The sequence below is a fragment of the Mytilus californianus genome, unplaced genomic scaffold (genome assembly GCF_021869535.1).
Source record: "Mytilus californianus isolate M0D057914Y unplaced genomic scaffold, xbMytCali1.0.p SCAF_11, whole genome shotgun sequence".
NCBI lineage: Eukaryota > Metazoa > Mollusca > Bivalvia > Mytilida > Mytilidae > Mytilus > Mytilus californianus.
The window spans coordinates 38,809,913-38,825,944 of NW_026262593.1; the positions used below are offsets into that span (position 1 = coordinate 38,809,913).

The following is a 16,032-nucleotide window of genomic DNA, read 5'->3' on the forward strand; positions in this document are numbered from 1 at the left end:
ATAGTTACGTTCTTGTTTATTGAGAGAACGACTATAATATGCAACAGGTTTTTCAATGCCATCATATACTTGGGAAAGAACGGCTCCTATACCATATCCACTGGCATCGATGTCCAAGATAAAAGGTCTGTGTATACAGGGGTAAACTAATATAGGAGTTTGTGTTATCTTTTCTTTTAAAGTTTGAAAAGAGGTTTCACAGTCCTCTGTCCAAAGGAATTTGGCGTTTTTTCAGTTAATTTATTCAAAGGTCTGGCAATGTCGGAAAAAGAAGGAATGAATCTACGATAGTAGGAACATGTTCCTAGAAAACTTCTAACATCATGGACATTTTTTAATGGTGGCCAATTTTTAACACATTCAATTTTTCGTGGGTCGGTAGAAACTCCCTCCTCAGAAACTATATGTTCTAAGAACTTTACCTTTTTTCTGAAAAAGGTTACATTTGTTTGGTGATATTTTGAGACCAGCATTGGATATTCTATCCAAGACTGTATCCAGTCTTTGGATATGGGAATCAAAATCTTTAGCAAATACAATTATATCATCAATATACAAGGTACAGGTTTTCCAATGTAAACCTCTTAAAACAGTTTCTATTAGCCTTTCGAAAGTTGCAACGGCATTACATAAGCCAAAACTCATAACTTTAAACTGGTATAATCCTTCGTGGCTGGTAAAGGCAGTTTTTTCCTTGTCAATGGGGTCCATCTCGACCTGATAATATCTAGAACTTATGTTCATACTACTGAACCAAGAGGAGCTCCCCAGGGCGTCAAGGGAGTCATTTATTAACGGTAATGGGTAACAACCCCGTTTTGTTACTTGGTTAATTTTTCTGTAATCAATGCATAGTCTCGTGGACTGGTCAGGCTTGGTGACCAACACAATAGGTGAGGCATATGGTCCATTAGATGGTTCAATGATTGCGTCATCAAGTAAGCGATTTATTTCTTTTGATGCAACTTCTCGTTTGGTCATAGGTAGACGCCTGGGTTGCATCTTAAAAGGTGGTGCATCCCCAGTATCAATCTTGTGTTTAACAATATCAGTTCTACCTAAATCTGATTTACACTTGGAAAAGGTAGTTTGGTATTTTAATAAAAGTTTAAAAACCTTGACTTGTTTTTTTTTTCTAAGTGTGAGATGGACCTTTCATATAAGTTTTGTAAATATTCAGGAAGAACATCTTCTTGGTTGCTTATTTGATACAGTGTATCCTTAGTATTTAATTGTTTAGACAGTACATTTATTTCTATTGTATCACTGTTGATTAATTCATATTGACCAATAATTGCTTCCCTATATAACTGAACTGGTTGTTCACTAAGATTGATAATGCGGACAGGTAAGTACTGCCGACTAGGATTTACCACTGCCTTGGCAATAAGACATTTTCGGTGAGAAAAGGGCCTGCCGGTTCAATTAACCTAGTTACTTTATGTGGAGTACCCTGTAATATTGTTCCCTGATCAATCATTTCACAAGTGGGAAGAATTTCTACATCTTCAACAGACGAAATTTTAAATATAGAATTTAAACAATGTTCCCTTTGACAGGTGATAAGTTGTCCGTCAATTTCTACGGTTCTCCTTCTCATATCTAATATACAATTATTTTTATTTAAAAAATCAAATCCAATTATCATTGGTATATCTATGTCTGCAACAATGAGACGGTGATAAACAATTTTTCTATTCAGCTGTACTGGAAATACAGTAGTCCCCATCGGCATAACTACACTTCCGTTAGCCATGCGTAAACCACTACATTGATTGGATAGCTCTGGCTTTACACTCTTGGACATGGTATTATACATGGATTAGTTAAGGACACTTACAGTGGACCCGGTATCAATCAAACAATTTAATTTCATGTCAAAATCATTGACAATTACATATAAGCTATCAGAATTGGTTGATTTTATCTGACTCAATTTCTCAAAATTTTTGGACTCTTCAAAATCATAATTAGTCTCAGCTAAAGCTTGGTCCTCAGTTTCAACAATTAATAGTTTCCCCCACCAGTCATTTGGTCTGCCACATTTTTCTTGGAAATGAGTTGTTAGGTCTGTTACTTTATTCAATAGGGACATTCCCTTTTAAAACGACCGGAAACCCCACAATGGTAACAAGAAAAAGTTTTCTTATTTTTTCATCATAAAGATTTACTATTTTTGCAAGACGACCTGAAATGTCATCAACTTGTTCAGACAAATAAATTTCCCTATTTAAATCAAAATTATCATTTTCATTTACAGCACGTACTGGCTTATTGTCGTGTTTACGTCTGCAATTTTGGAAGGCTTCATATTCAAGAGCTACTTGAATGGCGTTATCAATATTTTTTGCTTTGGCCTGGAAAATAGCCCATTCCATGTCAGCATCAATTAGGGAATCAATAAAACAATCTCGTGCTAAATGTTCCTTAACCTCCATTGGAGCTGATGGATACGCTAATCTTACTAGACGTTTTGTGTCTTGGCCTAACACAGGTATTTGTTCCGTGCGTCCGCGTATTTTACTTTTCATTTGCGCCCTGTACATTACTGCTTGGTTTTCTGGTTAAGGCGGCTGCCAGTTGTATAAAATTGGTCCGCATCTCTGGTCTTAAATCGGTTAAAATACTTTGGGCGGTACCTCTTAAGCTAGTAGCTAGTTCTAAAGCTTTCTCTATGTCAGACCATTTGTTAATTGCTGCAACTAATTCTAACTGAACTAAATAGTCTTCCCAATTACCCTCCCCATCCTAAAGTGCTGGTTTCTTTTTGTAATATTTTGTATTTTGTAAATTAATATATAATCACGCTCAAAAATTGGTTCATTACTAATGCCAGCATAATTTAAATTACTGGTTATTTCATCAGTACGGTGTTCATGGTCGGTCCCGTTAACACCCACTCTGAATCGTCCGCGGGACGTCAGAGGTAATGCTTGGTACGTTGCCCCCTGATTATGGAGTACGCCGCGGTCCAAAGTTCTAGGTAAATCTCCCGAATCCCATCTACCCCGTCGGGCATCGGATTCACAAGACGTCGCGACTCGTCTTGTACTCCCGGAGTCTCCCTCAGCATTATCCATTGCTTTCTGACTCCAAAACCCATACCTAGACCCTCTGGCAGCATGGTCCAAAAGAGTCCTTGACTCTTCAACAAAATTCTGTTCAATGGCCACTTTCCTCGACGGTGATACATCGCCTGACAATGGCCTATTGTCAGTATGATGAATACCATCCTTGTCGTATCTATTCGTATTCTCTTGTGAGGGCCATTGATCTTGGTTCACTCTTATGCCTATCTCTCCGATCGGCGTCAGATCATTGAAAATTCCACAGGACCGAGATCGGGGGAGCACTGGTCTACCCTTGGCAGTTAACCTAGGTGTTTCAAATTTATTTTCCGCGCTATCCATTTTACTTATAATTATTTATGCATTATCTTGAATATAGATACACTTATCGAAAAAATATAAAAATGTAGGTACATCCCTCCGCTGCCACCACTGTATTGAAAACCGAGCGGTCGGGCCTCAGTATTAAACTATAAATGTGTATGTGAAAGTGTCTGTGTGTTTTGTATGTAACTCTCCTTATTTATGTTTGTAGGATAACAGACTCGTTAAATAAAAATCATCTTATATTAACTTTAAGATGCATTAAATATCAACAATACAGATAAACATTAAAAAACTTAACAATATTATAACCTTATATAGATAAATATATTATTAACTTCCTAACGTGAATTAAAGAAAATCAATAGCGGAAAAATATGTACCCAGAAAGTTTACTAAACGTAGTTTGGTAATCGGCAAAGGGTAAATTAAATTCAATGCCAAAAGATTAAGTTTAACTTAATAAGTTATTTCCGTGTGTAACTCGTAAAGGAATTAACAAACCAAAATATATACGGACCTATTCTCCTCAGACATAGTTATCTGTCGTCTGCTTGGTAACTGGTTCTACTGACTTGGTCTGGTAACTGGTAATTAATTCTTTTATTAAAACGCTTGGAAATAGCGAAAGTTACTTGCCCAGGGTAAAATATGAGCTGAAGACTTAGTGAATGTTCCGCCGTATTTATACTTAGGTAAACCAATTACCGAATTGGTTTACCATTTACCATTTTGGTTTACCATTTACCATTTAGGAAAATACCTAAATTACCAAAACCGGAACTGGTGATTATCAAAATTATATTCGGGGTGTTTGGTAAAACGTTTGTGTACTTCAATTGAAACGAACAATAGAGAGATGTTCCGAAAATAAAAACAAAGGCCAAGAATGATAAAAGTTTAAAAGTTAACCATGTTTAAGCTGGGATTTTCACACATGAGCATGAATAATAAAGGTAAATTCAGCAATAACCGAAAGCATAATTATCCATATTTACACAATAACTACATAACAACAAAAGTAATGTATCGGTACCATTAAAATAATGTCAACACACAAATTTGGGGGGACAAGTTTCCTTTCAGGGAACCGACAATAAATTCATGAAAGGCGCTACATATATCCACTTGATGAGACATACGTGAAAATCCGAAAAATCCTAAACAACACTAATTGATGGACGCCAATTTTGTTACAGTACTATGGTAAATTTTTGTTTTTCTTTTTTGATATATTTGTTTGTTTTATGGTAATTAAGATTATAACACAATGTTGACTGCTGTACCCCTATTTTTGACATTTTTACCTATTATGTCGATCTGTTTGTTTTGTTCACACATTGTTGTCAATATAATGGAATTTTATGCTACTGTCATACAAGTGAGAGGTTTAGCTAGCTGTAAAACCAGGTTTAATCCACCTTTTTCTACATAAGAAAATGCCTGTACCAAGACAGGAATATGACAGTTTTCATCCATTCGTTTGATGTGTTTGAGCTTTTTTTTTTGCCATTTGATTAAGACTTTCCGTTTTGAATTTGCCTCGGAGTTCGGTTTTTAGCTCACTGGGGCCCGAAGGCCCCCATGTGAGCTTATGCCATCACTTGGCGTCCGTCGTCGTCTGTCGTCGTCGTCGTCTGTTGTCGTCTGTCGTCGTCTGTCGTCGTAAACTATTTCAAAAATCTTCTCCTCTGAAACTACAGGGCCAAATACCTTCAAACTTTAACTAAATATTCCTTAGGGTATCTAGTTTATAAATTGTATCCGAAGTTTTGATCCATCGACAAACATGGCCGCCATGGCTAAAAATAGAACATAGGGGTCAAATGCAGTTTTTGGCATATATCTCAAAAACAAAAGCTTTTAGAGCAAATCTGACATGGGATAAAATTGTTCAATTGGTCAAGGTCTATCAGCTCTGAAATTTTCAGACGAATCGAACAACCCATTGTTGGGTTGCTGCTACCGAATTGGTAGTTTTAACAAAATTTTGCAGTTTTTTGTTATTATTTTGAATATTATTATAGATATATATAAACTGTAAGTAGCAATAATGTTCAGCAAAGTAAGATCTACAAAAAAAGTTAATATGACCAAAATTGTCAATTGACTCCTTAAGGAGTTATTGCCCTTTAAAGACAATTTTACACAATTTGTTCATCAAGTTTGCTAACATTTAAAAATATTCTCCTCTGAAATACAGGTGAGCGATTCAGGCTCTTGAGAGCCTCTTGTTTTTTTGTTATTTTACTTTTTTTGTATATCTTACTGTTCAGATCGTTTCCACAGTTAACAAATCTCTTTTCCTGGTATAGCTTTCAAGATAATAACCAAAATCTGCGAAATTGAAAAAATAAGATAACATTTCAGGGGCAATAACTCCTAAATGGATTGTCCAATTTCTGAAAAATTCTGTTGGGGATGGACCTTGACCAGCTGATCAATTCCACAATGTCAAATTTGCTCTAACTGCCATAGTTTTTGAGATATAAAAAAAAATTAAGATTTAACTATCAATTGACATTTCAAGGGCAATAACTAAAAATATTAAAATAAAAAAATACCGAATTCCATGGAAAATTCAACTAGGAAAGTCCCATATCAAATGGCAAAATGTGTTGTCGAATTTTCTAAAAATTCTGCAGTAAATTGATTTTAACCTTCTGATCATAATAACCCTCTGTCAGGTTTTCTCTAACTAATTTTGTTTTTAAGATATAATCCAAAAACTGTATATTACCCTATGTTTTATTTTTAGCAACCACAGCCATGTTTGTACATTGATCCAATACCCAGATACAATTTTCATACTAAATACCCTTAGGACAATTCAGTTTTGGTATCATTTGGCACAGTAGTTACAGAGAAGAAGTGTGTTTAAAAAGTTTACGACGACGGTAGCCAGTTGATGACAAAAGCTCTCATGGCCTTTTAGGCTAGGTGAGATAAACAAAAACTGAGGAGTTTTAACATTGGGATTTATTTAGATGTGAGAATGTAGGTAATACAATAAATACACTGTACGAAGATAAAAGTAACTGTTTTTTTTTGGATTTAAGTCCTATTTTGAATGATCTAACAAAACAAACAAAAAAACGGCGCATTACAAGTCGGAGGGGTGCATTTGTATGATATATAAATATTTCAGTCTTATTTAAGTTAGGAGTAGAGTGAAAGCAGATCTGTCAATGTAAGATTCTTTTGTATGAACAAGGAATGAATAATAACATAAGCTAAATAATAAATATATGTTATAGAAAATACCATTGCAACACACAAAACTATTAGGGAAGATGCTTTTTGCAAACGACTATCTACAAGATTTTCTGCAATTGTGTGCCAACGCACTTTAGATAGAACAAATCACTTTATTACATAGTCAGAGCAACATTTTGTGTCGTATGTTGCCCATGTAATCCAAAAGCTGTTATTGTAATATAGATATTCATTCCACTGTAGAATTTAACCCGAAGTGGGATATGCATCACAAGAAATTCGTTTGTCGTCTCCTGCCACTGAACAATATCGGCTCCATTTAAAGCTGTCCCTACAGACACTTCATAGTACAAGGTAAATGCAGAGGTAAAATACGTATCCCAGCTTATGGTTAAAGTTCTGTTCTTTTTAGACATTGTGATGGACTTTGTTTCTAAACATATATAATGCATTGTCTTATTATGTTTTCATATAATGTTATAGTACTGTCATTACAATATGTGAAAAGAGCTAACGAGGAATATTCTCAAAACGTAGATTAAAAAAAAGACTTCTATCATAAAGTTTACAACAATCTACAGGTGTCTATACATTATGTCAAACTCTAAATGGTCCCGAGTCTAAACGTTCTCCTGATCTAATTCATGTTGTCATCTTTTATTATATTTTTCCCGGTTATTTTCATTAATTTTTTTCTTCATCTTTATTTACCATTTACCCTTAAACTTCTTATTAAGCTTAGATCATTGTTCTGGGTATCAAGTATGCACTGGTTGTTTTAATGAATTTTTAAGCTTTGGTTTCATATCTGGGTAATGTCTATATGTGGTAGATTTTTGTCTTCTTTTTGTATTGCACTTAGTTTGTTCATTTCTTGAAAATGCTTTTTTTGTTGAATTATAAGATGGTAACACATGTTGAAGATCCCTAAATGTGGATCAAATGTTTGTATTGTTAAATTTTTATAAATCTAGAATCAAGTATTTAAAGATACCAGGCTTATAATCAATTACAACAGAAGATTAAATCCATTACAATGTAAAAGAGCATTAAAAACAACAAATAACTAAATGAAATAGATAATGGACATTTCCAAACATTTTTACACAACTTTTACAGTACTATTAGTCTTGCATTGTTACTTAGTACATGAACGTCATATACGTTTATATGTTCCTCGAGAAAAGACAAAGTATTTTAAGTAATAAAACGATTAACATACCTGATACTTTCGGAACTATTGTTGACACAGAAATATTTGTTGATACAGGTTGACTGGATAGGAATGCAGTATTTATTGCTGATACTCTGGCTACATACTGACCATCGTGCAGTTCTAAACCAGTCATACTACAGTACATTACACCATCGTGGTCATAAAGGATTGTCTTTGATAAAGAAACCGTCTTGTCTTGGTTTTCAAATTCAACCTTTAATATATAAAGTATGTTCTGTTATAATGTGATGAGGACTTCCTTCTTTCGAGACTGTCTAATTTACTTTTTAGAATTGTTTGCCAAACAGTGAATTTTTATCAGTTCATCAAGATGATTGTATATAGAAGGATGAGTATGACTTTTGAAAACCTTTTATCTGTGTAAACTGTTTTCGTTATATGATTTTAACAGAATATTTGTCTTAGAAGTATTAAAATGTAATAACACTAAAAGTACCAATTTTCTTAGACTGTTAATTTACACGCGCGACATATGTTATTTATAGTGTACATACAGTGAGGACAAACTCAAAATGTCCTCAACATTTTGTGTTATTTTCTTACAGGATGAATTGAAAAAGAGACATAAAACCCGAAAATATCCTAAGAATTGTTAGGTTAGTTGAAACAGGAGTAACAAAACGTTATTTGTGAAGTGCTTGCTTATGGTAATGTTGAAAACACTCTCGCTTAAATGAAGGACCAATGTATATGTCAAGAAAACAATAGGCAGACTCGTCCTCATTATTTCATACAAAAAATGAAGCTGAATTATGTTGTGTTTTTCTCACTTCCTAAGCATTAGACTTTAATACTTATATTTCAATGCTCCCTGTGGTACGGTGGTAAGATAGACCAGCTGACAGCAGAGAGATCATGTTCAAATCTCACAGCCGGCAATGAAAAAAAAATCATGTACTATATTAAATGTAAAGTAACTTAACTTTATATTTCAATTTCAAAAAGACAATAGAATACATGCACCAGTTGAGTAAGGGGGTACATGTATTTTTTTTTATTTCTGTGCCTAATTGCACCTCTCCCCTTTCTTTGCTGCATTGTTACCCAAGGTGCACGAACAAAAGAATATGAAAAATGGAGACAACTCATTATCTTAAGTAAAAGGGATATTCATTTTGATAGATTAGAGTTGATCGGTCACAAGTTGTAAATAATTGATATTGATGACAATTATTCCAAACAAATAATATGCAATGGAACGATGAAAAGTTTGAAAATTAAAACCATTCTATGGCCACTTTTTAGCTCACCTGGCCGAATGGGCCAAGTGAGCTTTTCTCATCACTTGGCGTCCGTCGTCCGTCGTCCGTCGTCCATTAACTTTTACGAAAAATCTTCTCCTCTAAAACTACTGGGCCAAATTTCACCAAACTTAGCAACAATCATTAATGGGGTATCTAGTTTTGAAATGTATCCGATGACCCCGCCTGCCAAGCAACATAAATGCAATAAAAGGGGTAAAATTCAAGTTTCACTATTATCTTGAAAACTGCTATGAGTAGAGAAAATCTAACAAAGGCAAAAATGTTCAGAATGTTGAGCTCTACCAATTGTCTATATACGTCAAAACTGTCAGACGACTTCTTATAGGAGTTATTGCTCTTAAATGACAAAATTTACCATTTTTTTCATTTTAGCCTATTATCTTGAAAACTTTTAAAAAAATTTTACCTTTGCAAAAATGACCAACAAGACAAGTTCTACAAATAATTTTCACATGGTCGAAATCGACAGACGACACCTTATTAGAGTTATTGCCCTTTGATTATCTACAATTAAGACAAATAGAGGAAATCGTCCGACGACTCCTTATTGGAATTATAGCCCTTTAATGATGATTTTTACCATTTTTTTTTTGCGTTTTGCCTTACATGATAAAAAATACAATAGATAAATACACACTTTCAATCACAAAAATTATCAGCAAGGCAAGATCTACTAACGGGTCAAATTTTGCCGATAAAGGTAGTAGACAGTCACTCTTAATAGGAGTGATTGCCCTTAAATCTGGATTTTTTTTACCCTCTTTTGTGTTTTGAGCAAAAACTAAAGAAAATAGAGAGAAACTAAACAGACTAAATGATCAGCAATACAAGATCAACAAAACAGAGATTTTTGTCATGAATTCTATTCTCGTCTACAATGTTGGAGAGTGTCCTTTGTTTGATATGCACATAGACTAAGGTGAGCGACACAGGCTCATTACAGCCTTTAGTTTCTATGTAAAAATAAGAAATTGCCTTATGTTTTACTGGTTTACTTCGTTGATATGGCTATAAACGTATCGTTTTCATGCACCGCATGTATTTTATGCAAAGCTTTCATAAGGAATGTTTGAGACATTATGGTAAAAAAAGTAAATACAAAATTAAAAATGGAGCATCAACACCAAAAGACACTGTATATTTGAATATCGTGGCAGACAGTAATATATGTGTTTAACGTGTACCCGAGATTTAAAAAAAAGTGATTATCTACTTACAAGAAATGAATCTAAGCCTGACTTATCCTCAAAACCCATCAACTTCAACCGCACAGTAGAGGTGTTTCCATGGAAGTTTGGTTTACTTTTGTATTCCGTAATTGGTTGGTCCAGAATTTGAACCTGAGCATTCTGTATAGATGGAGGACTGTCTGATATTGTTACTCCGTCGGATGATTTTTTGCTGTGTAAACCGGCCTTATTGTGACACCGTAGTGTTACATGAACTGTCTTTAATGACAACATACTATGGTCAAATACTTTAGATACAGATGACAGTTCAGCCGATATTCGGACAAACGGTTGGATCTCATTACCAAATTCACTAAAACCTATCAATAAGATTTAAGTTTTAAGTGCAGAACTGCAATTTTCTAACAAAAAATGCAGACAGCTTATTCTTAGAGGGATGTTTGCATTTATTAAAAAATATACTAATTTCTGATTGTAAATTTTACGTTATTGCACAAAAAAGTTATTCTCCCGCTACCTTAAATGAATATTTGATACAATACTTGCGCAATAATATTAACACTGAAAGAGAAATTAAAATAACAGAGACATTGCTCTTTGGGTGTATAGTTACAGCAAATGTGCAACGAAATTCAATTCATAATCATGCATTTTAAATACAAATCCGAACTGCCTTCATCTACTGCTGCTGATTTTAGTCAGACTACTTGCATTTATGCTTAGAAAATAGTTAGAAAAATATAAGTTTTAAGCTAGTTGCTTTATTCATATTCCGAAAGTTTATTACAAATATCATGTATTTTGTGATTTTTTTTATGAAGCAGTATAACTTACCAATTGCCCATTCACAGTGCGATAATCCTGACTCTAGATCTTCTACCCTCCAGTTAGCAATGATTTCATCCGTTGTTTGACTGTCTATATCATATCCTATATGTAACGATAAGATTATTAGAACTTATCCAACTAAGTATTACACAAAAGGTGTTTTCCTTGTTCATAAATGTTATTAAAATCACTCAAACCAATCTTTTTTTAATCATTGATAGCGTTGGTAAACCTATTGTATGCTACTAATTTTTTCGCTCAGACGAAGTTGACATTAAGGCCATTAAAATAAAAAGAGTACCAGGATTCATTCGAACTTTCATTGACAAGTTGCTTAGAATCTACACTTCTCGCTTAAAGTACATTGTACTTTTTTTCGTATAATTTTATAAACTAATTGTTGTAGAGCACTGTTTAATGCAGTTATGAGAACTCTCAACTTTTACACTTAATAACATGAGAAACATTTGCAAATAAATTTGGTATTTGATAGAATCAAATACACAAGAAAAACATATCGTTATTGTTAAATTATTTGAAAAAAAGCATAATCAACGCGACAATTATCGATGTTCATATCTCGCTCATTGATTTATAGATGCCGTTTTGTTTTTGTGATTCTCCGAATTAAAGCGTAGAACTCGAAATGTTGGATCTACCATTAGATAAACATTACTTCCCATAGAAGAAAACCAAATTTGACGCTGCCTTCTAATTTATGTGTCATCTTTTATTTCCCTTTTCTAGTTAAACGTACTGTTGGTAGCTACATTGTGCAGGTTTGTATTATGTGTTATGTTTTTACAACATATGGTCTAGATTAAGCCCACCCCATTTTGTGCTTATACCAAATTAGATACAACAGGAGTTCACTGATGTTCAAATCTCATAAATTCATTTGGTAGATGCAAATCAAGGTAGCAAACAAAAACTGAGGTAATCGCATTAACTCAAAAAGAAGCTAGACCGGGTACGTCGACAGGATAAGCGTCTCCTGCCATGCTTGCATCACTCGCAATGCAAATCCCCACTCAGACACAATGTCACGATCAGCTATGGATTAATTTTCAGATCGGACTATTCAGGGTATCTAAAGATCTAAGACCACGAATAGAAAGTCTGGCTCTACTGTGTGTTGATCGTTGTTGTTTGACTTTGTGCGTCTATCCTTTTCTGAGAAAACTGATGCGTGTTATTGGTATGGAATGTTGTACTGTACATTTGTTTGGTTATTTCTGTTATCCTTTGTACGCAATGCGTTAATGACCATGATTTCATTTCCTTAACAACTTATGGTCTTAGAAATTATCATGCCTACTATTGGTATGGTGCGTATAACACCGACCATTTATCTTTTGTAGGGGTGTGGGCTTTGTTTTAAACAAAAAATTTGATCATAAATTTCTAATACACAAAAAAGTTCTGAAGGAAAATAAAATAAATATATAGCTGGATTTCATTTTAAATTAGGGGAATACTAGAACATTGAGTTTTAAAACAAAATGGTTTCTTAAATGTTATAGAAACTAATAGTTTGGTTTTAGTTACAGTGGGAACAAACATTCTCTTGGAAAAAAAAACATGTCCCACCCATAAAATGAACGGTCGATACCTTACTGATCAAACTGTTTATCTTCTGTACTTACCAATTCCATCATAAATGAATTCTATATCAGGAGGTGTCAGGTCAATATAAAGGGCTTCTGCTGTGGCTACTGAAGACAACCCAGCACCATTGATGGAAACAACTGTTATGTGAATTGTAGACGTATGTGCTAATGTAATATTATAATTGTAAGCGAATGTGTTTAGTCCAACACTTTTATATCTCTGTATTTCTGTGCTTCCTTCTTTGTAACCTTTCAAATAATGTTAATTTCATTAATAATGCCTAAAAAGGGACATCATGACGTGCTTTTGGTCAAAATTACCTACAATATAAAGTCAAATCCTTTACCTTGTTTTTTTACAATCACAGCTTTGTACTTTTTATACTTTGTATTTACTTTCCAACTGTTCTGATTTAATGAGTCGTATCTAGACAAAACGTTTGCCTGATGTACCAAATTATAAGCCTTTTATTGTTTTATGAATTTCTTATATTCATTGAAATACATTGTAATATCACTGTATGATGCCATCAGTTAATGAGTACACGTAATATCTTATGTTAAAAAATGTGACTTGCTAGTAACTGTATAGATAGGTTATATAAAAATAACAAAATATACCCATTTTTAAGCTTCCAAGGATTGGACCAAACATAATTCTGATAAATATTTAGTAACCCTTCGAAATAAACTTACCAATAGCCCAGAGATATTCTACAATAGGACTTTCCTCATCAACAAATTGCCATGAGGCGTGTATTGATGACCATTCGTGTAGCCAAGTTGCGTGAGATAAAACTGGATAAGAGTCCGTATCAACATCAAATACTTCAGCCTTAGAAATTTGAATGTTATCGAGTAAAATGCCTGTTGTGTCGTCCATGCTTCCAAATGAAATATTAACATTTGTATTCTTTGCGGTAAAGAAAAATGTATGAGAATGCCAGGATATTTCAATGTCAGAACCATGTTTGTCTTGTTTTTTGTACACAAGAAACACATGTCTTTCACTTCCAAATTCAATATAACCTTCTTTTGTAGAAAGCACTGAATCTTCAAAGGGGACATGAGCAATAAAGAATTTGATACTATAAGATTTGCCTGTTTCTAAGTTATATAATGTCTGCAATACACTTCCCCTGAGAAATAAAAATGATCGACCATCCATAGCAATAGATTTTGAAGAACCCATGACGCAAATACAATCCTTATCGGAAGAATTCCAGTAATATGGTTTTGTATATCCACAAATATAAGCTGTAGTAATGTTTGAAATGTCTACAAAATCATTGTCCCCGTCTTCAAATGATGGGTTCTTTATCATACTGTTTTCAGTGAAAATCAGCTTTATCGGTTTTGGTGGGGTTTCATCAATTGTAATACCGTCCGATGTTGCAATGTCCGATAAATGGCCAACAAAATCAACTGCATATACTTTACTGACTACCTTAGCCCCTAGAATATAAAAAGAACTTACAAGACAAGAGATCTGATATTTTGCATAAAATTTTACTGCTTATAGACTAATTTCTCATATTATTTATTTGATTATTTTCCAGTTCTTATGTCTTCTGCTTTCTATCGCAATATTACAGAATACTTTTAAAATGATTAACAATTTCTACTAATAACTATTAATTGAAAATAATACTTAAGAAAGAAGTGTGCATTTTTAAATAATTGTATGTAGGTTTCACGCAAAAGTTGGTCCAATCATCATATATTAAAAAATGTATTTATGTTTTTCTTGCAAATTTGATTTAATATTTTGTTTAAGAACGTATTGGACACACACTATAAAAAAGGACAAAATAAAAAACTTCACATTTCTCATAAATTTATTTTCCGTGTCGTTATGTAGATTTTTTATACTTCTGAAGGTCGTGGAATCTTTTTTTTTTTTTTTTATTTTAATATGCGATTCCCTTGTTTTTGTATTTTGCCATGATTTGTCGTCTTAATTGTTTTGTGAGATTTGATCATCGGTAGACTTATGTGGCCGTAATTTATTACCTGAGTGTATCATAGACGAGTTGATAGATTTGGATACTGATCTTTGAATACCAACATTTTGAAAAGGTAGCACATCACATTCCGTTTTTGTAATTTCAAATTGAACGCACCAGTAATACTTCTGAATACCAGAGTCGTGATCTACAAAACCACTCCAGGATGCACCAACAACCTGTGAACTGTTTTGAAAATCAATTTCCCTATGTCCTACAAAATATGAAAATGTTTTTGGAAAACTGTCTCTAGAGTAAAATTGAGAATTTTATGACAAAAGTGCGAATCTTAATCTGTTTCGTTCTTGATCATGTTGATATCTCATTATTTTCAAGTTAATTTGTAGATCTTACTATGGAAATTGAAATATACTGTTAACGAAAACGAAATCCTGTTTTTTTGAGATACTAGTTTGCAATTATTTATTCATATTCAAATTGTTGTCTTCAAATGCATTATTGTTTCATTACAGTCATACACGAATAAACTAACCGATGCCGTCATGCACAACTCCCATTAAAGGTTTATCTATATCTACAGTAAACCCATCTGATGACAGTGTCACGTGCTGTCCAGCATAACTGTAACCAACTACATTAGAATAATACCAAACACCGGGTAATAGGGGGACTCGGCTAATATTAACCGTTGATACTGATCCTGGAATGTCTATTTCAACTTTGTGTATGTCATGACCTGTAAGAAATGTATATGCTGGATACACAAGCAATAACTCACAATGACCACGATGACATGTATATAACATATTACTAGTACGCAATATGAACATATAAAATGACTACGAAACTATATTATGAAAAGATATCTCTAAGTTTAGTAAAGTAAATAAACAAACGTAACAATATTTTAAAGAAAGGAGGTTCATCTTGTAAACAACTGTTAATTGCATGTCACCCACGAACTTTTCAAAACAAATGATCTCTTAATAGATATTTTACTATTGTATATTGTCTTTAAACTGTGAAAGCAAAGTTCTGTATATAAAACACAAACTCTTCACCCGATCTCCTTATCATCATTTACACTTCATTGTGTTGGCTAAAGAGATCTGATGATAGAGATGAAGATGAAGGGGGAAAGATCATCAAGTTATATGTCCCCGGCTAGAACACCCAAATGCGTAACACTTTAGCTTGTGACTTCGAAAACGTGTATGGACCATTGTTCCCGTAACTGAAATGGGTTTGGATGTATTGCCCATTTATACTGCAGGACAATAAAGATGTGTATGGCAGTAGCAACCCAAAATTGTAGCATATTTGGTTT

At 33.6% G+C, this 16,032-nt stretch overlaps 1 protein-coding gene across 1 annotated transcript in view; it reads right to left on the reverse strand.

The window, feature by feature from the left end:
* Positions 1-6,349: 6,349 nt before the first annotated feature.
* Positions 6,350-16,032, reverse strand: part of LOC127720900 (uncharacterized) — a 102,864-nt gene continuing 93,181 nt past the window's right edge. Inside the window, exons 46-53 of the mRNA XM_052227640.1 lie at positions 15,238-15,441; positions 14,752-14,958; positions 13,435-14,193; positions 12,775-12,987; positions 11,135-11,230; positions 10,328-10,659; positions 7,831-8,038; positions 6,350-7,041 (exon numbers count right to left, since the gene is read on the reverse strand). Coding sequence (XP_052083600.1) covers positions 6,764-7,041; positions 7,831-8,038; positions 10,328-10,659; positions 11,135-11,230; positions 12,775-12,987; positions 13,435-14,193; positions 14,752-14,958; positions 15,238-15,441 — 2,297 coding nt within the window. The 3' untranslated portion in view covers positions 6,350-6,763. The remainder of the gene's footprint in view (positions 7,042-7,830; positions 8,039-10,327; positions 10,660-11,134; positions 11,231-12,774; positions 12,988-13,434; positions 14,194-14,751; positions 14,959-15,237; positions 15,442-16,032) is intronic.